The 20,666-nt window shown below is 59.2% G+C and overlaps 2 protein-coding genes across 2 annotated transcripts; one reads left to right on the top strand and one right to left on the bottom strand.

Annotated features, from left to right (window-relative positions):
* Window positions 1–687: 687 nt before the first annotated feature.
* ACVRL1 (activin A receptor like type 1) lies at window positions 688–15,129 on the top strand. Its single transcript, XM_055337040.1, has 11 exons — window positions 688–757; window positions 1,239–1,395; window positions 5,755–5,823; window positions 6,355–6,606; window positions 6,785–6,996; window positions 7,250–7,349; window positions 7,691–7,837; window positions 8,065–8,340; window positions 8,873–9,070; window positions 11,467–11,597; window positions 12,768–15,129. The coding sequence occupies exons 3-11, from the start codon at window positions 5,760–5,762 to the stop codon at window positions 12,900–12,902; spliced, it is 1,515 nt and encodes a 504-aa protein (XP_055193015.1). The 5' UTR covers window positions 688–757; window positions 1,239–1,395; window positions 5,755–5,759; the 3' UTR covers window positions 12,903–15,129.
* LOC129517253 (transcription initiation factor TFIID subunit 4-like) lies at window positions 14,094–15,861 on the bottom strand. The gene is made up of 3 exons (XM_055336925.1): window positions 15,823–15,861; window positions 15,051–15,535; window positions 14,094–14,259 (listed from the first exon to the last, which is right to left on the bottom strand). Exons 1-3 carry the CDS (start codon window positions 15,859–15,861, stop codon window positions 14,094–14,096), a joined length of 690 nt encoding a protein of 229 aa, XP_055192900.1.
* Window positions 15,862–20,666: the final 4,805 nt, after the last annotated feature.

The raw sequence follows: 20,666 nt of genomic DNA on the forward strand, positions 1-20,666 counted from the left end.
GCGTTTCACTCTGCGCTGAGATAAGCATCTGTGCTTTCGGTCCCACACTGGCCATATGGGGCTGGCACTGCTGATTGTGCCCATTTAGCAGATGAGAGAGTGAGGCATGGAGAGGGGTCACTTGTCTAAGGTTATGCAACCAGTCTGGAGTCCCAGCCTTCGGGGTCTTTGTGCATAACCAGGAGGCCAGAAACGAAGTCCTGCCTTCAGGGTGCACACAGTGGTTGAAGCCAAGCAAGACAATGATGTCGGCCTTTGGAGCCTGGCAAGGGAATCAGGAGGAAGAGCCATTGTGCTCCCCTCCCCAAGGCCTTGTCTGCCTTGCCCCGTGGGTGCCCCCACAGAGGTTCCAGTGGGTCTCCATTTGGGGGGGTAAGGAGCCCGCCTGGAAGGGAGCAGTCCCTGCCTCTCCCCGCATCTGGCCAAGCGTGTGGGGCGAGGCGTCCTTGTCCCTGAGCTGCGGGGCTGGTGGAGAGGCTCTGCTGTTCTCACCACTGACCCGGAGCAGCCCCATCTGGGCCTGTTTACCCAGCGCTGAGCTGAGAGAGGCTGCGGAAGAGAGGAGTGAACAAGAGGGGGCGAAGGGGCAGGAGGGAGGAGGCTGCAGGATTTGGACCGAGTGGGGCGTCCTCGAGGGCGGGGGTAGGGGTGGAGGGGGCGGGGCTAACACATTTCGGACCCGCCAGCCCCAAACTCTGCCTCGGTGGCTCTGAGCCTGCGAGGTCCAGGACAAGGGGCTGAGGAGGAGGGAGGACAGGTAAGTCACCTCCCCTTCCCCCTCCCCGCGGTCCTTCCCTCGCTGTCCCCCCCCTCCAGTCCCAGACTCCAGGTCGCCCCTCCGCGGCTGGGAGCCGGAGGGGGCGCCTCCCTGTCCATCCCCTCCCCGGCCAGTCCTCAGACCGCGCCTCCGCCTCGGCTCCCGGCCCCAGGGCTCCCGGCCTGGCTCCCACGGGACCCCCGCGGCCCGAGTCCAAGGCCCGCCCCCTCGGGGAGGCGGATGTGGGAGGCTCGGGGCGGGGGCGCCGCCGTGATGCGGGGCGGGGGGCAGCCGAGGGTGGCGGTGCCCTGGGGTCCGGGGTCCGGGAGAGGCGCGGGGGAGGCTCGGGGCCCGCGGCCCCAGCGAGGGGCGAGCGGGCGGCCCGTCGGCTAGCTGGGCAATAGGAAACGGTTTATTAGGAGGGAGTGGTGGAGCCGGGCCAGGCAGGAAGACGCTGGAATAAGGAACGTTTTTGCTCCAGCCCCTTTCCCAGTCCCGGGAGGCCGCTGCGCCGTCCGCGCCGAGCGAGGCCCTCCCGGGCCCCAGAGCCGCCCGGGGCCGCCGCGCACCCCCGCGCCCGCCGTCCAGCGCCCGCCGGTGCTGCCGTGGCCGCCGCCGGGGAGGGGAGGCGCCCAGAGGTGAGTGCGGGTCCGCGGGCGGCCTGACCCCCCGCCGCAGCCCACGCCCTCCCCCACCCCTCGGGCAGATCTCGGAGAGCCCCTCAGAGGGGTCGCCGTAGGGTCAGTCCCCCCTCCTCGCGTAGCGAGCCTCAGCCCCCGACCCCATCTGAGAGACTGGAGAGGGCTGGGCCGAACCTGGGCTGCGAATCAGAAGACGGCTGGCTCCTGGGGCCAGTCACTTACTTCTCTGTTCTAGCCTCATCTGTAAAATGGGCAGAAGGGAGTCCTGCTCTTCTTCATAAAGAAGGGTTCACGTGTCCCTCCAGGCGGCTGCCCTAACCTGGGAGTGAGTGTGGACTTCCAACCCTGTTGAGCCTCCCCTTGAAGCCCACCTTTCTGAGACCAGCCTTTGCAGTTCTCGCTTAAGGAATCTGATGCTGTAATGCCACCCTATAAACCTCACCTCCAACCCTGCATGGTCAGACAATGCCCATGCTGTGGCCTTCCCTGGGGATCCAGGCGGCCAGAGGGTTTCCCAATCTCCCTGAAGGCTGGGACCCCAGGTTTTCAGCCGGCCCTAGAGGTCAGTGCTGTCTAGAGCATCTCCGGGCTGGCCACCCACCCCCTTTTCTTCTGGAAGGACAGGGGCATAGTGGACTATAGCACCACCCTCTCTATAGGGGTAGCTTCTGGCTGAGTCAAGATCTACCCTCTCTGATCCCTCACTGCCCCACTTGCATGTCTTCCCATCTCATTGGGAAGTAAAAATAGATTATCACTTATTGAGTACTTAACTATGTTTTCTTAGATATAACTTACCTATATTTTTCTTGTGTAATCCTGGCCACAATTTAGCAGGAGAGATATATTACGCCCCTTCTATTGAATGGAAAAGAGTTTTAGACCTGAGTCACTCGTCCAAAGCCCCATGGGTGGTGTAAATGGTGCTGTTGGGTTTTTGGTAGCACTTGTTAGGTGCTTACTGTGTGCCACTTAGTGTTCTACTAAATAATTTTTCTATATCGTCTCCCTGAAATGAGCACTATTGTTATTATAATTTTTAAAAAGATTTTGATTTATTTATTAATGAGAGACACAGAGAGAGAGGCAGAGCCACAGGCAGAGGGAGAAGCAGGCTCCTGGAAGGGAGCTCGATGTGGGACATGATCCCAGGCCTCGGGACCATGCCCTGAGCCAAAGGCAGAGGCTCAACCACTGAGCCACCCGGGCGTCCTGTTATTCTCATTTTTTTTTTTTTATGTGGGGAAGCCTAAGCCTCAGAAAGTTTAAGTAACTTGTCCCAAATCTCATAGCTCTAAGTGGCAGAGGCAGGATTTGAACCCAGGTATCCATGATCCTGACCCCTGTGCCATATGGTGCTGCCTGCACCTTCTGTCTGACCCGAAAACCCAGACTTGATGCTACATCCCACTGCCCTGAAGGGCCAGGGCCATGATGCCCATGAAAGTGTTACGTGTATGGTAAGGGGCAGCCTGGGTTGAGTAGCTCAGTCTAACCCTCTGCTGTTCAGCTAAGACCTACTGACACGCCAAGCGAGGCTCTTCCAGCCCTGGACAATCCTCAGGTGTGCTGTGGAGAAGGGGATTGACTGCCACCTTCCGAGCGTCCCCCTACTCTGGTTCTCCCAATTAGGACTAAGCCTACAGTGAGCAGAAGATTTCTGTCTTCACATCCACACAAACCCGCATCGGGCACCCGGTGATGACAGCAGCTGTGTGCAATCTGTTACTGTCCACAAAACCCACTTGCTCTTTTTCCTCCTTTGAGGGACTCACTGAGCACCAAAGAATTGGAGGAATAAAGTATTCAAGTGAGGATTTATTACCAGCAATTTAAGTTGATGGGGACACACGTGGCGATCTTTCAGGAAGTTTTGCTTAGAAGTGAAGGGATGCCACCCAGGCCTCTGTGCTGGAGTCGGGTGTCTGGGCGAATCATTCAGGGACGCTCTGAGTTTGGACTAGTCAGGACTCAGCAGCCTCCTGTACTTGACTTTGTGCTGGGCCCGTTTAAAAGCTGGAGAGTCACAATTTTCCTCCCATTTTCCCAAGATTAGACCAGAGTCGGATTCTGCAAATCCTGTCTGCGCACCCCCCCGCCCCCCCCCGCCCCCCCGCGCGTGGTGGCCCAGTCTAGGGAAGCTTGAGAGCAAAGCCGTCACACCGGCCCCCCTGCAGGGTCTCCACGTCCCTGGCTTCCAGGTTTAGCCCGTCTGTCCCTTCTCTGCCCACAGAGGCGGGGTGTTGGGGGGGGTGCAGAGGTGCCCAGGTGGGAGGGAGAGTCTCTGCCCTCTGCACCCTGCTCCCCTCACCCAACAGGCCCCTGCACATTTCACTGGACCAGACTTAGCACCGTGTAGGACACATTTCTCAAGCGGTGGGACCCTTGCAAACGATGAGAATTACCTGGAGAACTTTTTAAAAGGCATGATTCTTGCTGGTCCCAGGTGGACTGAAATGAGAATTTGGAAGGAGGGGTGAGACCAAAGAATGTGCGTGTTTAACCAAGTGCTTCAGGGGCTCCTGATGCATTATGAAGTAGGTAAGAGGGTACACTGGGGTACGGTCGGAGAGGTGGAAGCGTGGGTAGAGGATCCGAAAAGGATGCCCGCTTCCATCCTTACTGTTAGCCACCCTTTCCTTCCTGCCCCGTGCTTTCTCCTGGCTTCCACAGATGGCTTCCCGCCTACCCCCCGGGGGCAAATCCGCCTTGCCTGGGGCTCCTTCCCCAGCCACCCGCCCCACTGCTGAGTGTCTGCGGAGTCCTCACCGCCTGCCTGCCAGGAGGGGCAAGAGGCAGGAGGTCAAGCAGAGGCTGGGGACACAGCTGCAGCAGCCCAGGGCTCTGTTTCCTCCCCCGGCCCTGGGCCTCTGGGGCAGAGGAAGCCCAGGCAGGAAGGCCAGAGCTGCCACCAGCCAGGGAGGCCCGTGAACGCCACCCCCCAACAACCATCCTGCCCTCAGAGCCGCAGCCCCGTGGATCTCCATTTGGTACCATTCTTAGACTGTGGGTCTGCTGCAGCACCGGGCCGCCAGCCAGCCCTCCCAGGCTCACGGTTAGGCCAGAAGACGCTCCCCCTCCCTCACGTGAGCTGCCCCTGCCTGGGGATCAGGGCCCAGGGACACACCTGCATGCTCCCCACCATTCAGAAAGTCCTTCTTGCAGCATCAGACCTTATCTTCTTGTTCGAAACCTTTGAGAAATGTAGAAGGATGTGGCTTCTGGAGCACTAGACGGCTTGGGACCTGGGTTGGGGACTATCACAGATCAGAATTACTTCCCTAACACTCTCCGCCAAACTTCTGGAAAAGTTCAACCTTAGCCAGCCATGGAAGGTCAAACAGTGTCTAAGTCTCTTTCACTTCCCCTCCCGCATCACCGGCCCTCCCCCAGCCCTTCCCAGGTCAGCAAGGAGGGAGAAGGAAGGGGGCCCGGGAATGGCTGGCAGGGGGCCTCTTGCACTCTGCTGAGGCCTAGAGGGGTCTCCTCATGCCTGGCACGAGCCAGCGCTGTTCAGGGTTTGTATGGTCGTTACAACCTGAGGGCTCAGACCCAGGCTGCCTGGCAGTCGGGACACCTGGGGCATACTCCTGGTGCTGCCACCGAATCCTGTCTGACCTCAGACGAGTCTCCTGCCCTGTCTAAGCCTTGATCTCCATCTTCTCTAGAATAAGGGGTTGGCCTTTGTGGTTCCCAAGGTGTCCCCCTAGAATTCTCTCATGGGGTGTCGCAGCCCCAGGTGGCTCCCCCAGAGCCTGCAGCGCCCCCGCCTGCCCTGAGAGTACACGCTGAGCTCTCTGCTGTGCGTGACTCCTGCCCGTTCTATCCGGACCCCGATCTAAACAATCTTGATTCCTGTTCCCAGCTTGGCGGGACCCTGAATGGCAGGAAGTGAAGACAGGAGCCTGTTTATGTTTGAGGCAGCCAGTGCTAGGGGGTGGGGGCACTGGGGGAGGGGGCGCGGGGAGGGGGGTGGGCAAGAGCCGGAGGACACAGGGTGCGGGGGACTGCTGAAGACATGTGCCTTCCACCCCGGCCCGTGCCCTCTGTGTCCTCCAGTCTGAACCCAGGAGCAGGGGTAAATAGCTGGGAGTCCCCCAAGCTCTCTGTCACTCAAACATGGCTCCCCCACCCTTTACCCCTTACAGGATGGTTTCCATGGGGAAGTGAACCAGGACTTCCCCTGCAGGCCCCGCCCCAAAGCCAGACACAGGGAGTAGGGAGGAGGCCTCCCTGCCCCCCCCCCCCAAAACTCCCAGTGATTTCCTCTGGGTGGGAGGAACCCACAGTCGGTGGCTAAAAACACCAAGGGGAACACATTTCACGGATCTTACGGTGCCCCCCTCTCCTCTCCAGGGACCATGACCTTGGACCCGCCCAGGAGAGGCCTTCTGATGCTACTGATGGCCTGGGGCCTGACCCAGGGTAAGTACTAGGGAAGCAGGTGGGGGACAGGGACCTGGATGGAGGAAGGGCTGGCTGGGGTCAGCTCTTGCTGGGGCTGAATTTGAGGAGCTGGGGAGGGGGGTGGGTACTCAGGAGCTTGGCTGGAGAGTGGGAGGCAGGCTCAGCTGCCCCAGCCCTCAATGTTCTGATCTGAACCCACAGACTGGTGCCCTACTGGCCTCCAGGGCGGGAACCTGTATCTGGGGGGTCGAGAGAATGGGGATGTTGGCAGGGAGGGCCTAGGAGAGCCCTCAGGGTTGGGGCAGGGACCAGGGCCGGGCCTAGAACCAGGAGGGAAGGTCCTCGGATCTGGGAGGGGATGAAGCCTGGTTCTCATCGTGTCAGAGGGTAAGGTTCTGGAAGGAAGGATCATCCAAGGCTGGGACTAAAGGCCCATGGCCTCAGGGGTATGTCTGAGAGGTCAGAGGGAAGGGCAATGGGTCAGACATGGGTGTTGGGCCCCGCCCAGGACTTCGGCCCACAGCGCTGAGCTTCCAGTGTGTCTCCCAGGCAACCCGGTGAAGCCCTCTCGGGGCCCGCTGCTGACCTGCACGTGTGAGAGCCCACACTGCAGGGGACCTACCTGCCAGGGGACCTGGTGCACGGTCGTGCTGGTGCGGGAGGAGGGCCGACACCCCCAGGAGCATCGGGGCTGCGGGAACCTGCACGAGGAGCTGTGCCGGGGGCGCCCCACCGAGTTCGTGAACCACTACTGCTGCTACAGCCCCCTCTGCAACCACAACGTGTCCCTGGTGCTGGAGGGTACGTGCAGGTCCCCGCAGGCCCTCCCCATCTTCTCAGACCCTTCCTCCCTGCCCTGCTTCCACCTTGTGCTCTGGCCTGGATGGGGGGGGGTGGGGCGCGGCAGGACCCTGGGATCTGAGTCGGGGGAGGGATCCAGCCTGGTGGAAGCTGGGCCTCGGTGTCCCCCCTCCACCAGCCACCCAAATTCCTCCGGAGCAGCCGAAAGTAGATGGCCAGCTGCCTCTGATCCTGGGCCCTGTGCTGGCCGTGGTGGCCCTGGTGGCCCTGGGTGCCCTGGGCCTGTGGCATGTCCGGCGGAGGCAGGAGAAGCAGCGGGGCCTACGCAGCGAGCTGGGCGAGTCCAGCCTCATCCTGAAGTCATCGGAGCAGGGGGACAGCATGCTGGGGGTATGGGCCTGGGGGAACCTGGGACACGGGCAGGGGAGGGGCTAGGCAGGAGCCACAGAATCAGAGGGGATGCCGAGTGACAGGCAGCCAAGAAAGGCACAATCACAAACACTCGGAGATCTGAGTGGGGGCTGGGGGTGGGCGCTGGGCAAGTTTGGAGCAGGTAGGGACACAGCAGTGGGGCTCAGCTTTAGGAGGAAGAAATGGGCTGGGCCAGGTGGGGGCCTCTCAGCGGCCTCTCCGGGCCCCCTAGGATCTCCTGGACAGCGACTGTACCACGGGCAGTGGCTCAGGACTCCCCTTCCTGGTGCAGAGGACAGTGGCACGGCAGGTGGCCCTGGTGGAGTGTGTAGGTGAGCAGTGGGGGAGCCCCGGGGGGATGAGACCAGGGCCTCCCATGAGCTCGTGGGAGTGAGCGAGCTCTTGGTCTCGGAGTCCCGGGCAGGCCCGGCCCAAAAGGGAACGCTGCTGGGTAGGCGGTGGCCTGGAGAGGGTCTGGGCTAGAAGGTTCTGCAGCGGCTGGGGGTAGCAAGGCAAGTGGGGGCAGGCCTGGAGCGGGTGAAACCTCATCGAGGGTTCTGCAGCTGCGGTCAGGACAGCATCAAGGCGGTGGGGGGCTCCTCTGGGGATGCCCTGCCCAGGGGCTGCGTGTGCCCAGCGTGTGACCCTTCCCACCCTCCCGCCACCGGATCAGGCAAGGGCCGCTACGGCGAGGTGTGGCGCGGCCTGTGGCACGGCGAGAGCGTGGCCGTCAAGATCTTCTCTTCGAGGGACGAACAGTCCTGGTTCCGGGAGACCGAGATCTACAATACGGTGCTGCTCAGACACGACAACATCCTAGGCACGTGGGGAGCACTCGGGGCTGGGGTCCTCAGGGCTCCCCGGGGCCCCCCAGCTCCGGCCTCGACTCCAACTTCCTCTTTGGCCTAAGCCGAACCAGCGTCCACCGCCGCCCCGGCTTTGCCCTGACCCTCTACCCTCTGTCCCCAGCCCCGACCCTGACCCCCATCAGCCCAGCCTCCCTGGCCCCTCGCCCCTCGGCCGAGCCGCCCGACCCTCTGCCCGCAGGCTTCATCGCCTCGGACATGACGTCCCGCAACTCGAGCACGCAGCTGTGGCTCATCACGCACTACCACGAGCACGGCTCGCTCTACGACTTCCTGCAGAGGCAGACGCTGGAGCCCCAGCTGGCCCTGAAGCTGGCTGTGTCCGCCGCCTGCGGCCTGGCCCACCTGCACGTGGAGATCTTCGGCACCCAGGGCAAGCCGGCCATCGCCCACCGGGACCTCAAAAGCCGCAACGTGCTGGTCAAGAGCAACCTGCAGTGCTGCATCGCCGACCTGGGTGAGTGCGGGGTGCGCGGGGCGGCGGCCGGGCGGGCTTTGAACGCGCCCCTCCTCGCTGGCTTGTGCTGGCTTGTGCCCTCGCCCGCCCGTTGGCCTCACAGGTTGCCTTGCGGCTCTGCAGGCCCGACTCCTCCGGCACAGCACCCTGGCTCCGGGAGTTGGGAGCCGGGGCGGGGCGCCGGGAGCCCGGGGTTTCACCCCCGCTTCGCTGGCTGCGCTGCGCCCTCAGCAGGCCTCGGGGGTCCGCCCGGAAAACAGGCATGACAACGCCGGCCTTGCCTACTCCCGTGTCTCTGGGTCCTCGGGCGCTTGGGGGAGCGCTTAGGCGAGCAGAGCGTCGCCGTCGCCGGGACAGGTGTTTTAGGGGGCTGCGGTCCCCCGCCCGCCCCAGGACAGGTGTCCCTCTGCCTGCTGCTCTCTGCTCCACCACCTCTCTCCATCCCCACCTTGCCTCCTGCACCCCAGCCTCCAGGGCCACCCTGTCTGTGGGCTCGGGCGAGCGGCAGGAGTGACAGGCCCGGTGCCCACAGGCCTGGCTGTGATGCACTCCCAGGGTAGCGATTACCTGGACATCGGCAACAACCCGCGAGTGGGCACCAAGCGGTACATGGCCCCCGAGGTGCTGGAAGAGCAGATCCGCACCGACTGCTTCGAGTCCTACAAGTGGACGGACATCTGGGCCTTTGGTCTGGTGCTGTGGGAGATTGCCCGTCGGACCATTGTCAACGGTGAGGGCCTGCCCTGCACGGGGTGGGGAGGGAGGAACGGGGCGGACGTGTGGACAGGCAGACGGGCAGGAGACAGGGGCCTTCCTGCCACGGCTGGCGCCCGTGGCCTGAGGGCTCAACTGAATGACCCTTGAGGTGTGACTCTGAATCCGTGAGCCTGGCTGTGACGGGAGGGAGGCTGGCTGTGAAATCTTGGATAAGTAGTAATAACAGAAATATCAGGAGCAACTAAGCTTTCTTGAGCCTAAACGTGTGCCAGATGTCATGCTGTGTCCGTGTAGTATCTTAGTTCGACATCCCGTGCTGGCAAAGCTGGCATCGGCCTGTGGTCAAGAGCGTGCGGTGGGAATCAGACTGCCTGGATTCCGCTCCCGGTTTTGCCCCCCGACCACAGGCAGGTTACTTAACCTCCCTGGGCCTCAATTTCACTTGAAAACGAGAATGAAGATGGTTCTAGTTGTCGAGATGATCCTCGGGCGGGATCTGGAGCTACTCTGGGGCCCAGTAAATATCAGTGGCAGTTTATCGTAATAATGTGAGACCAGCCCCTTCCCAGGTGAGGGTCCCGAGGTAGAGAATTGCAGCTGGCTCGGGGCAGCACCGGGGTCCGAAACCAGGCGGTGTGACGCGGAGGCCACGGGTGCTTTGCTACAGAAATGCGGGCGCTGAGAGTGTCCGCGCTGCCTGCTTATCGCTGCCTCCTTGGGACTTTGGCTGCCGTTGGAGGGGCCGGGAGCAGGTGGGGGGACCTCAGTCCTGCTGGCCAGTACGGGGGCAGCCCTGTGGCCCGTGCCCTCCGGGCCCGGGTTTGGGGGGGTGTGTGCGTGTATGGATGACGGGTGGTATTCTGGACCAGGTGGAGAGACTCGTCAGGCTGTCCCTGGGGAGGGCTTGCTGGAGGCCCCGACAGGTCGGGAACGACCTCAAGATATGACTGGAGCGCTCTGTTCCTTGGGGACAGGGACGTTCTCATTTCCTGAGCATCTGCTGGGAGCCAGCCCCATGCCAGGCCTCATTTACCCTCAGCATCAACAGGTGGAGGCCGGGGGGTCACCAGTCCCTGTGGGAGACTCTCTAGGGGCTCAGATTCCTGGCCCTTCAGATGTGAACTCCCTGCGTAGGCTCTGAAGACTGGGGCTGCGGAAGGGACACCTGGAGGGAGTGGAGGCCCCTTGGGCCGGTGCGGGCAGGAAGGGAAGGCTGCGCCGGCCAGGGCCTACGGGAAGGGGGAAGGCCGACTGCAGGCTCCTGGGGCGGAGGGAAGCTCTGAAAACCCCACACAGATCCGTGGCGCATTATAAACACTGTAATCTGGTGTCAGCCCCGGCGCTGATTAAAGGCCCATTAGACACGCTCAGGCCTCTGTGCAGCGCTGATTAGGGCCGGAGCGGCACAGGGGCCGGCCTGGAAGCCCGCCACGGGGAGAACAGCTGGCGGAGGCTCTACTGAGGTTGCGGCTGCGTGGCCACGGCCCCCAGCCTCAGGCCGGGAGCAGGAGGGTGCCCGGGGCACCTTCTCTGGGCCTGGCCTCTCCTGCCTGAGCTGTGGGCGGCTCCCCAGGCAGCATTTTGAGAAGGCTCCGCTAAGGGATGGCGAGGGGACGCAGCGAGGCCTGTGCCGTCTCTGGGACGGGGTGGCTGTTACGTGGACCTGGGTAAAAGTCCTTTCTCCTCGCGCCACCTTGTCCCCCCAGCAGCAGGCCAGCTCCCCTCCCTTCGGCACTGCTCCCAGGTCAAGAATGTGCAGACCATCTGGGCTTAAATCTCAGCTCAGTCACGCGCTACCTGTGTGCTTTTAGACGAGTTTCCTCACCCCTCTGGCCTTAGCTGCATTGTCCATAGAGTGGAGCTGGTAGTGCGACTTACGGGGTTGCTGTGAGGATTTAATGCAGTGCAGTCGGGACAGTGCCTGGCACAGCGTACGTGCCCAGTCCATGTTTTTATCGGGCATCTGTGATAGTTGGGGCCTGGGAGCGGTGCCCAGGCCCGGGGTGGGAGGCAGCGTGGAGAGACCGGAACAGGGTCCGGCCTAGGAATCGACGAGAGGAGTTCAGGCCTTGACTCTGCCCTTCCTGGCTGTGTAACCTTGGGCTCCACTTCCTTGAGCATCAGTTTCTTCATCTGTAAAATAGAGGTTACGGTAATACCCGTGGGGTTGTCGCAAAGACGAACGAGATAAAGCATGAAAGTGTTCATAGCACAATGCCTGGCACCTGGTGAGTGCAAAATCAACAGCCGTAATCCTTATTCTTTGAAAATATATTGATGATGTTATCGTGGCCCTCTCGGGGGTGACACGGGTAAGACAACGTGCAGAAGGTGGGGCAAGGCTCTCCCCGGGATGGAATGGGTCTTCTTGGGGTGCCAAGTGACTGTCCGTGCCCCCGCCATCCTCAGGCATCGTGGAGGACTACAGGCCACCCTTCTATGACGTGGTGCCCAATGATCCCAGCTTCGAGGACATGAAGAAGGTGGTGTGTGTTGATCAGCAGACTCCCACCATCCCCAACCGGCTGGCCGCAGACCCGGTGAGGCCTCCGCGGGGGGGCTGGGGATGCCATGGGGAAGGGGCTCACAGCTGGGAGTTCTGGCCCCGGGAACACGTGCCTGAGGTCTCTGCTTCACCTGCATGGATTCCGGAGGAGAGATGCCAGGGTACCTCCCTGGGTCCTCCCTCCCACATCCCTGGCCTGCGGACCCCCCGAGATTTGGGTTACTCGGAGATATTTCAGAACCTTCTATCTCGCGGCGAATAGTCAGCCTCTCTGCCTCATTTCTTGCTCTGAACTTGCAGCTGTTTTCGTTTTTTCCTCAAAACGCTCCACATGCATATCAGACACATACACACGTGGACGTGGACGCATAAAGGCGGGCACCCGCTTCTGCACGAACACGTCCTCACAGATACACAGGCATGCGCATCCATGCCAGACTCTCGGCCCTCTGAAGACGAAGAACGTGTCCCCCCTTGCCGCCTTATATCCCTGTTATCTGTCCCCGGGCTGGCACACAAATGAGTGCTCAACCAGTGTTTCCGGAAGGAAGGAATGTACATGTATGTATGTACATGTGCATAGACACACGCGTGTTTCTGTACATGCTTATCCACAAACGGCCCCATATATGCGCTGCTAGGCACACACAGGTACACTCAGGCCAGCTTGAGTTTTGGGATGGAGGAGAAGCTGGCTCACTCTGGGGCCACTGAGCTTCCTGGGATGGCTTCATCCTGGACACTCCTCCAGGGGGCCCAGGCTGGGCTGGGGGAGGCGCTGGGGAGTCCTTGCCCTCCACGCTGGGTCCAGTCTGACAGCAGAGGGGAGCCCCCGGGCTTGCACATCTCCCAATCCTCGGATCTTGGGGGAGGTGGGTGGGGTGGGTGTAAGGTGTTCCACAGACACTCCTCACCAAAGGGGGCCTGGGTGCGCCCGAAAAGCTGAGTTCCAGCTCTCCTCCTGCCCTGCCTGCTGCCTTCCCCCGTCCCCACTGCCTTCATCTTCCATCTTTGGGTCTCTCCTCTCATCCTTGCCTCCATTCCCCCCCCCACCTCGCAGGCTTTCCTCTCTCCATCCTCAACACTCCCATCTTCCTCTTCCCGTCCTTTCTGTCCTGCTTCTGTCTCTCTGTCCCGGGGCACCCTCCGTGTCACCGCCTGCTCAGCTTCCCTGACCCGAGTCTCCGCTTCCTCTCCTCTGCAGGTCCTCTCCGGCCTGGCTCAGATGATGCGGGAGTGCTGGTACCCCAACCCCTCCGCCCGCCTCACTGCGCTGCGGATCAAGAAGACACTTCAGAAACTGAGCAACGGTCTCGAGAAGCCCAAAGTGATTCACTAGCCCCAGGCCTGAAGCCGGACTCCCCTCTGCCTGCAGAGCGCGCGTGGGGTGGGCGGCAGACGCGGCCTATCTGGGTAGAGGTAGTGTGAGTATGTGTGCTGGGGAGGAGGGTGCCCCTCTTTGGGCGGCCCTGCCTGCCCCGCCGGCTCACCCAGCCAAAAATACAGCTGGGCTGAAACCCGATCCCGCGCCGTCTGGCCTGCTCAAAGCAGCAGGCTCCCTGACGCCTGGCTCCCTCCCCACCCTCATGCCCTGGGCGCAGCCCCTACCACCCCCAGGACAGAATGCAAAAGAGGCCCTGGAGCCAGGGTGGCCGGGCCAGGGAATCCCAGTCCTGGGCCCAGAGCCCGGGCCTGCACTTTACCCCCTGCCCTCGGTCAACCTCACGGCCCCACCGGAGCTGCCAGGGTGACCAGGGCCCTGTCTAGCCTTCGGTGGACAGCCTGCCTCTGGCATAAGCCCTACACCCAGGGCCCATCATTTTCTCTCTGTGGATTTCTATCTCAGCTCCATGAGGCCTAGGGCCTCTGTCTTCTGGGTGAGCTGAGTGCCAGCTGCCTGGGAGAGCTGGGGCCTGATCCTGGGCCCTTTCCCCACCCCTGTGCTAGCTCACTTATTACAGCATTAAGCCCAAGGAGTCCTGCTGCAGGTGTGGCAGGGTCAGAGGGCAGTGGGTCAGGTAGTAGGTCAGATGGACGAGGCCCAGGACTTTCAGAACCAGAGAGATGTTGAAGTCGAGCAGACCTGGGGAATGGCTCCGCTGGGAGTCAGGAGACCCACGTCCTGGTCCTGGGCAATTGCCCTAGGTGACAAGAAAGAGGCCTTCACTCTCAAGGACCTTTGTTTCCTCATCTACATATTGAGATCCAGTCCTGATGCCCTTTGAGGTTTTTTTCAGCTCTAATTGTCTTTGAAATTTCAGCCCAGGTCAGAGATCCGTTCATCTGGCCCTTGGGCTCCTTTTGCCCCAGCCCCTGGCAATTTGCCCCAAGGTGGGGATTTGAAAGTAACTTTATCTGAGGCCAGGAGTGCCTGAAAGGCCTCGTAGACAGATTCTACAAGCTCCAGTTCCTGCCTTAGTTCAAACCAGCAGCCATCCTTGGATTCAGACAGCCCTGGGCCTTTTGGCAGGCCAACCAGCCACTCACCCCACTCCGTGGCTTAGCGTTCTCCATCCAGGACCGAGTAGAGCTAAGGGCCTCCCTTCCCACAGGGCCTCCAAGGCTCAGAAGAAATTTGGCTCCAGCCAGCAAGCCTCCAGCACCCAGGTTCCTGCTCTCCACTGGCCCCTGGCCCAGGCCCAGGCCCAGGCCCACAGCCTTGGCCAGGCCCCAGACAGTGTGTGTCTAGGAAGAACCTGGTGGCGGTGCAGAAACACACGGGAAGTTCAGCATTTGGCAATGTCAAGGGTGTATGTCCATGCAATGAAGACGTTACCCCAAACCCTGGGCGGGTGGATGGACTGGAGGTGGGTGGATTGGAGGTCGAGCCTGAGGGTCGGGGGATGGGGAGGGGGGAGGGGGGGGCTCAGGCCAGGGACAGGGACAGTCAGTCCCAAGCTCTGGAAGACCTGGCATGGCAGCCCTTGGGGCAGGGTTGGAGGAGGACCCTCAGTTCTCCCCCGGAGGTGACAAACACAGCCTCCTCCCCTCCTGCGTAAATGACCCAGCACAGCCTCCGCCCGCGGCTTGCTTGCCCCGCTTCCGCCCCGGGGGCACTTTCCCAGGCCAATCTCCCCTGGTTGTGCAAGGCGCCCAGGAGAACCAGGAAGTGAAACTGGGTGAAAACAAAAAAGTGAGAGGGGCCTGGTGGGTCCTCAGATGAGCTGGGGGCTGGGGGGCGCTTTCGCATCTTCCCGACCCTGGAACCCACCCAGCCCAGGAGCCAGAAACCCCCTCTCCCCACCTCCACCCGCCCCCCACCCTCGTGCCAGATTTTCTCTGGCAAAGCTCTCCTGGGAGGACTCCACAGCCAGAATCTGAAGGCCGTGGAGGCTGGAAAATCCCCGAGGGGAGAAGGTCTGAGGTCAGGGGCCGCAGCGCTGGGTGAGCCTGGCTGGTGGCTCTGGTGGCTCGGGAGGGGAGGAAGCCCCGGGAGCTCCTGTGTGGGCGCAGGCAGGTGTCCCCGGGCCCAAATGCAGCCTCTTACCTGGAGGTACTGGCCGTGGGCGCGCTTAGCTCGTGCTTAGCACCTAGTAGGTCCTCAATAAAGCACGGTTGCATCTCGAGCTCCTGCGGAGTCTTGTGGGGCTGGCGCCTCTGCAGCGGCTCGGCGCAGGGGGACGCGGAGCGGGGCCGGCCTCGGGCCTCCCTCCCGGGCCGGTCACGTTGGCGCAGCCCCGACCCCGGGGCGCGCAGGCCGCGGTCGGTCCGGGCGGGGAGCAGCCTGGGGGCAGCGCCCTCTGCTGGCTGCCGGCGGCCCCGCGCCCGCCCCGCCCGCCCCGCCCCTGCGCGGGGACCCGCGGGCCTTCCCGGGCGGGAGCATCGGCGGCGGCGGCGGCGGGTTGGCAGGAACCGTCCCCGGAGAGCCGCCGAGCGAGGAGCTTTCCGCGGCTTTGCGCGGAGGCCGCGTGGACCCGGCCGCCTCAAGTCTCTGTTCTCGGTTCCCTCCCCCAGGGGGGCCCCCCACCTTGCCTGGAGTCAGCGCTCGCCCCCCTAGAATGGGAAGGGGCGCGCAGGCCTTGGGGTCACATCTTGGCATCCTGGGCTTGCAAGGATGACCCCCCCACCTGTCCCACCCCCACCTGTCCCACCCCCTATCCCAGCCCCGCTCCTGCCCCTGGGGGCAAGGAAGAACCTGGGGGAGAAAGGTACTGAAAGAGGGGACTCATCCATCCGACTTCCCAGCCTAGAAAAACCTGCGTCTTTGTATTAGAGGCCCTCCTAGGGAACCGCAGAAGGGGTACCCTAATTCTTCCTACCACCGAAGGCCCACCCTGCTCCCCGCAGACGGACCTCATGCCTGGAGCCTGCTAAGGCCTCCCGGTGCCTGTGTCCATGGACCGCACCGCCCCCGCTCCCGAACCCCTACACCGCTGCCCCAACCAGGCGGTGACCTTCTTCCCAGAGGACCTCGTAGACCAGCTTTGGGGAAATGAGAGCGTTCCTGGCATCCTACAAAGGCAGCCTTTCCCCTCCCTGTGTGCTTGCAGACCGGGTCCGTACATTCCCGCCCTGATGTCCTCTCTGTGCTTGCGCATGGCCCAGGGTCAGAGAAAGGAGAATTGGCCCATTGCCCTCCAGGGTTAGAAGAGTCCTTGGGAGATCACCGTGTCCTAGCCGCGGTCCCCCACGTAGGGCCTAGAGAACCCGTCTGCCTGTGGAGGAAGAAAACCCACTGACTGCTTTGCAGGTTTTGCCCAACTTTCCTGGGGGACCCCAGACTCCTAATTTCCTTACCTGTACAAAGAGAGAGAGGATCATATGTGTAATAAGAAACCTCCCTATATAAATAATAGTGAAAGGGAATAGAAGGGAAGGGAGAAGAAATGGGTAGGAAATATCAGAAAGGGAGACAGAACATAAAGACTCCTAACTCTGGGAAACGAACTAGGGGTGGGGGAAGGGGAGGAGGGCGGGGGGTGGGGGTGACTGGGTGACGGGCACTGAGGGGGGCACTTGACGGGATGAGCACTGGGTGTTATTCTGTATGTTGGCAAATTGAACACCAATAAAAAACAAATTTATTATTAAAATAATACAAAAAAAAAAAGAAAGAAACCTCCCTAAGGGATGACGAATGTCTGTAACATGCCCACGTGGGCGGGGGGTGCAGGTGAAGGTGGTCTAGAGCGTGAGCGTCCAAGCTGAGGACCACCCCTTCTCCTGCCCAGGCCTCAAGGTAGTCAGGCCCTCAAGGTCAGTTCCCTTCCTCCGTCCGGGTCATCAGTCTCCCTCAGTCCCACCCCACATCATCCTTCAAGGAAGGTGCTCTGCTTCCCCCGAATCCTCCCTTGCATCAAGACTAACGGACCAAGGCACACAGTCCCCCTGTGTCAAAGGCCCAGCCCTGGGGGTAGAGCGGAGGGGTGCACGTCCTGGGTCCAGTCTCCCAGGGCGGCGACTGATGCTATCTGCGCCGGCGTCACTCTAGGTGGGCGACTCTTGGAAGGAGCTGCTTCCACCAGGGCCACATTCAGTTTGCTAGAAATAGAGACAGAGGGCTTCTTGACTTTGCATATAATTTGCATAATGTCATAGACACACAGTCTATTTTCGGGCAGATTCCAGGTTAAAGTGTTATCACTGCTGCCCTGCGGGGTGTCACGTCTGGATGAGTCTCTTCTCTGTTCTTTCTCACCCACCCACTCTTACTGACCTAGATCCCAACTGCAGGAGCAAGTGATGAGGTGAGGGGGAAGCGTGGGGTTGTCCAGGGAGACACGAGGACAGGGCAAGAGGCGCACTGGAATTTCCTTGATCCCGGCCACCACCAAAAGCAGAGCGTGGCGGCCGGAGAGCAGCTGGTAGGTGGAGGGCAGAGGAGCGGGGAGCGAGGTAGCCCATGCTCTGTTCTACGTAAACCTTCCTGCCTCCTAACCAGGAGGACAGCCAGTTCCCATACTCTGGATTCAGGCTTCTGGCAGTTTGAAGAAAGACGTCTAGATAAACCTGTTCCTCTGAGCCACCCATAGAGGCCAGCTTGGCCCAGATATCCCTCTTGGGCGTTTATTTTCAGCACTAAGATGTGATCTTTGCCTCCTGTGAAATCTGACCCTCAGTCCGTCCCTCTCCTGGGAGCCCCATGTGGGAGCCCCGTCCTGGTCTGGTGATCAGTGTTTTTAAAGCACCTGGCACGTAGTAGGAGGTCAATCAGTGCTAGAGGGCCGCTCCTCCCCTTGGTCTGGAAGTCTCTGCCAAGCACTAATGGTCCCAGCCCTGGATGCCCAGCACAAGTGCCATCCTCTGAAGGCTCGAGGCAAACACACTAGAAGGGCCAATTGGGGTGACTGTCACTAAGTTGCCTGTGACCTTGGCAGGTCACTTGGCCTCTGCTCGGCTAGAAAGGAGGGGGTTTGGTGGGTTTTAGGGCCAAGGGCAAACCTCATTTCATAGCTTGAGCTGTTTGGTGACTTGCCCTCGGTCACAGAGGGTAGGGATGGAGCCCCCCACCCCCACCCCACACACACACCGTCCTGCAGACCTTTTGGCCTCGGGGCCTGTCTGGTGTGCAGTCTCACTGCACAGACCTAAGGATTCACCGGATACCAAGGCAAAGAGCCTTACTGGGTCCTGGGGATCATGAGGCCACTCGGTGAGGCTGGACAGCAGCAGCGCACTACCCAGAATTCCCAGTCCCTGGCGTCCAGTCCTCCTGGACCTGCCTCGTCCCCTTAGGCAGGCGTTTCCTGTTGATAAGAAGCTCAGTCGCAAACACTGATAAAGAGATGAAAAAAGGAAATTGACGGGCTTGGGTATAATGGGCATTTTGTCTGCCTTTTCTACCTTCTTCCTTCTCCCAGCATCCCTCCCCCACTGCTTCCCAGAACTGAGGGGAAAACAGGCCCCCACCTCCACTGTGGGCCCTATTTTGTAGTTTCCAGGAATTTGGCCCTACAGAGCCCTTAGGAGCAGGGCCTAGCCTGACCTGGTGGGGGTGGAGGTGCAGGGTCAGAGCTCAGGGGCAGGAAGTGCTGGGTGCTGTGAGGCCCCCAAGCCCAGGGAGCAGGGCAGTGGCAGCAGGAAGGAAGGACGGTCCAGCACAGGTTGCATCCATGACCTTCCCTCTTTTCCTCCCCACAGAGGCCTGGCTCCAAGTGCTGGTTAGGTGGCTGCATAGTCTATAATTAGTGGATTTTCCATAATTTTAGTCATAGGCTCATTACTGGGAGTTCTCATTAATTTTTGACTACTCCTTTGGAATCTATGATCCTTCAGGACAAGAAGCTGGACTGATCTTTAGAAAAATAAACAAAGCAAACAAGTTTGCAAAGCCTGCTGGGCTGCCCTTCTTGGGTTTGATTTGTAAACTCAGCTGGACACAGGCAGTTTTCCTCAGCCCCCACCCTTCTGCAGTTAAGATAACCTGCCACCAGGTGGGTGACAAGGTTTTACCCAACACTTAGGCATCAAGCAGCCGTTGCTCCTGGCGGAGGTGTTCCAAAGATCTCTATTCAATACTTCTTTTTCCTTCTTCCCCAGAGATGCAATTCCTTAATAAAACTGTTAGGCAAACATAAAGGAGTGGAATAGTTTGGTTCTCTGAATGGCCAGTGTTTAAAAGGAAAACAACAGCCATTTACCACGTGGTGACTTTTTCTCCTGAATTCTTAACTGTTTCCAGCCCTGGTACCCACCTGACCAGGGTCTCCTGGCTTCGGTACCTTGTCTCTTTCGTTGCACTTCTGATACTTGGGGAAGGAGCAGAGCAGTGAAGAGCAAGGGTTTTTATCCTAGTCAAGATTCCAGCTGGATTTTTCTTTTTAGTAATTCGACAAATTTATTCTTACTTTTATATGGCAAAACAGAAATGTAGCTAAAGAGCTACATCAATTTTTCTCTTATTTTAGGTGACTTTTTGAATGGTTTATACAGTCACATGATTCAGAACCAAAAGTGCCAAAATCTCTCTTCCATCCTTGTCTCCTGTCTGCTCAAGTTCCCTGACCTCCAAAGAAATCACCAAGTCTTAGTTTCTTATGCTTCTGTCCCTTCACAGTTTATATATAGAAAACATATTTCTTTATATTTATGTATTTACATAAATATATATGTAAATTTAATATGGATTCTATCCTGCCCAGCCTTTTATACAGAAGTAACATTTAAAAAAAAGATTTTATTTATTTATTTATTAGTTATTTGTTTATTATTTATTTATTTATTTTAGAGAGCACACGAGCAGGGGAAGTGGAGGCAGAGGCAGAGGGAGAAGCAGATTCCCTGTTGAGCAGGGAGCTTGACTTGGGTTCAATCCCAGGACCCTGAGGTCATGACTCGAGCTGAAGGCAGACACTTAACCAACCGAGCCACTCAGATGCCTCCAAAGTAGCATATTATATACACTATTCTACACCTTACTTTTTTCACTTAATAATATACCTTGAGGGTGCCTGCATGGCTCACTTGGGTAAGCGTTCAACTCTTGGTTTCAGCTGGGGTCGTGATCTCAGGGTTGTGGGACTGAGCCCTGCATGGGATTCCATGCTCAGCGCCAAGTCAGCTTATCCCTCTCCTCCCTCCTCCTCTGCTCCTCCTCCGCTTGTGTGCTCTCTCTCTCTCTCAAATAAATAAATACATAAGATCTTAGAGAAGAAAGGCTAGGTTGTTTAGATACTGTGGGGAATGCTAGATCATAGTTTTGAGAGAAAATTTAGTTGGGTCTCTACTTCTACATCCACGTAAAGATGGCCTCCAAGTGGATTAAGGACCAAAATGCGAAAGGCAAAACTGTAAAGCCAATAAAGGAAATGGAAGAGGTATGACTCCCTGTGTCCCAAGAGTGGGGCAAGACTTAAATAAGACCCTAAGACACCAACTGCAAAACAGATAAATAATATAGATATTATGATGTTCACTTTTCAACTAGAAACCATAAATAAAATTAACATAAATAAATTAATAAAATTAAACATAGATGGTAGACTGAAAGGAGATATTTGTAATCCCTAAAACTTTAAGGCTTTAATATCTACAATATGCAAGAAATTCCTGCACGTCAACAAGACCCAGTGAAAAATGGGCAAAGATGCAAAGAGTCAATTCACTAAAAAGAAGCTCAAAAGACCAATAATACAGAAAGGAATGTTCAAATTCATTAGTGATC

Source organism: Nyctereutes procyonoides, unplaced genomic scaffold, assembly GCF_905146905.1.
Source record: "Nyctereutes procyonoides isolate TBG_1078 unplaced genomic scaffold, NYPRO_anot_genome, whole genome shotgun sequence".
Taxonomy (NCBI): domain Eukaryota; kingdom Metazoa; phylum Chordata; class Mammalia; order Carnivora; family Canidae; genus Nyctereutes; species Nyctereutes procyonoides.

Bases quoted from the DNA above. Each gene is read 5' to 3' on its own strand.
- ACVRL1 (XM_055337040.1), top strand. From the start codon at position 5,760: ATGACCTTGGACCCGCCCAGGAGAGGCCTTCTGATGCTACTGATGGCC. The intron at 6,997-7,249 runs GTATGGGCCTGG...CGGGCCCCCTAG, and splicing joins AGGGGGACAGCATGCTGGGG to GATCTCCTGGACAGCGACTG. The intron at 7,838-8,064 runs GCACGTGGGGAG...CTCTGCCCGCAG, and splicing joins CAGACACGACAACATCCTAG to GCTTCATCGCCTCGGACATG.
- LOC129517253 (XM_055336925.1), bottom strand. From the start codon at position 15,861: ATGAGGTCCGTCTGCGGGGAGCAGGGTGGGCCTTCGGTG. The intron at 15,536-15,822 runs GTAGGAAGAATT...CGCTGACTCCAG, and splicing joins AGCAGGGTGGGCCTTCGGTG to GCAAGGTGGGGGGCCCCCCT. The intron at 14,260-15,050 runs GTAAGAGGCTGC...CACCGCCACCAG, and splicing joins CCCACGGCCAGTACCTCCAG to GTTCTTCCTAGACACACACT.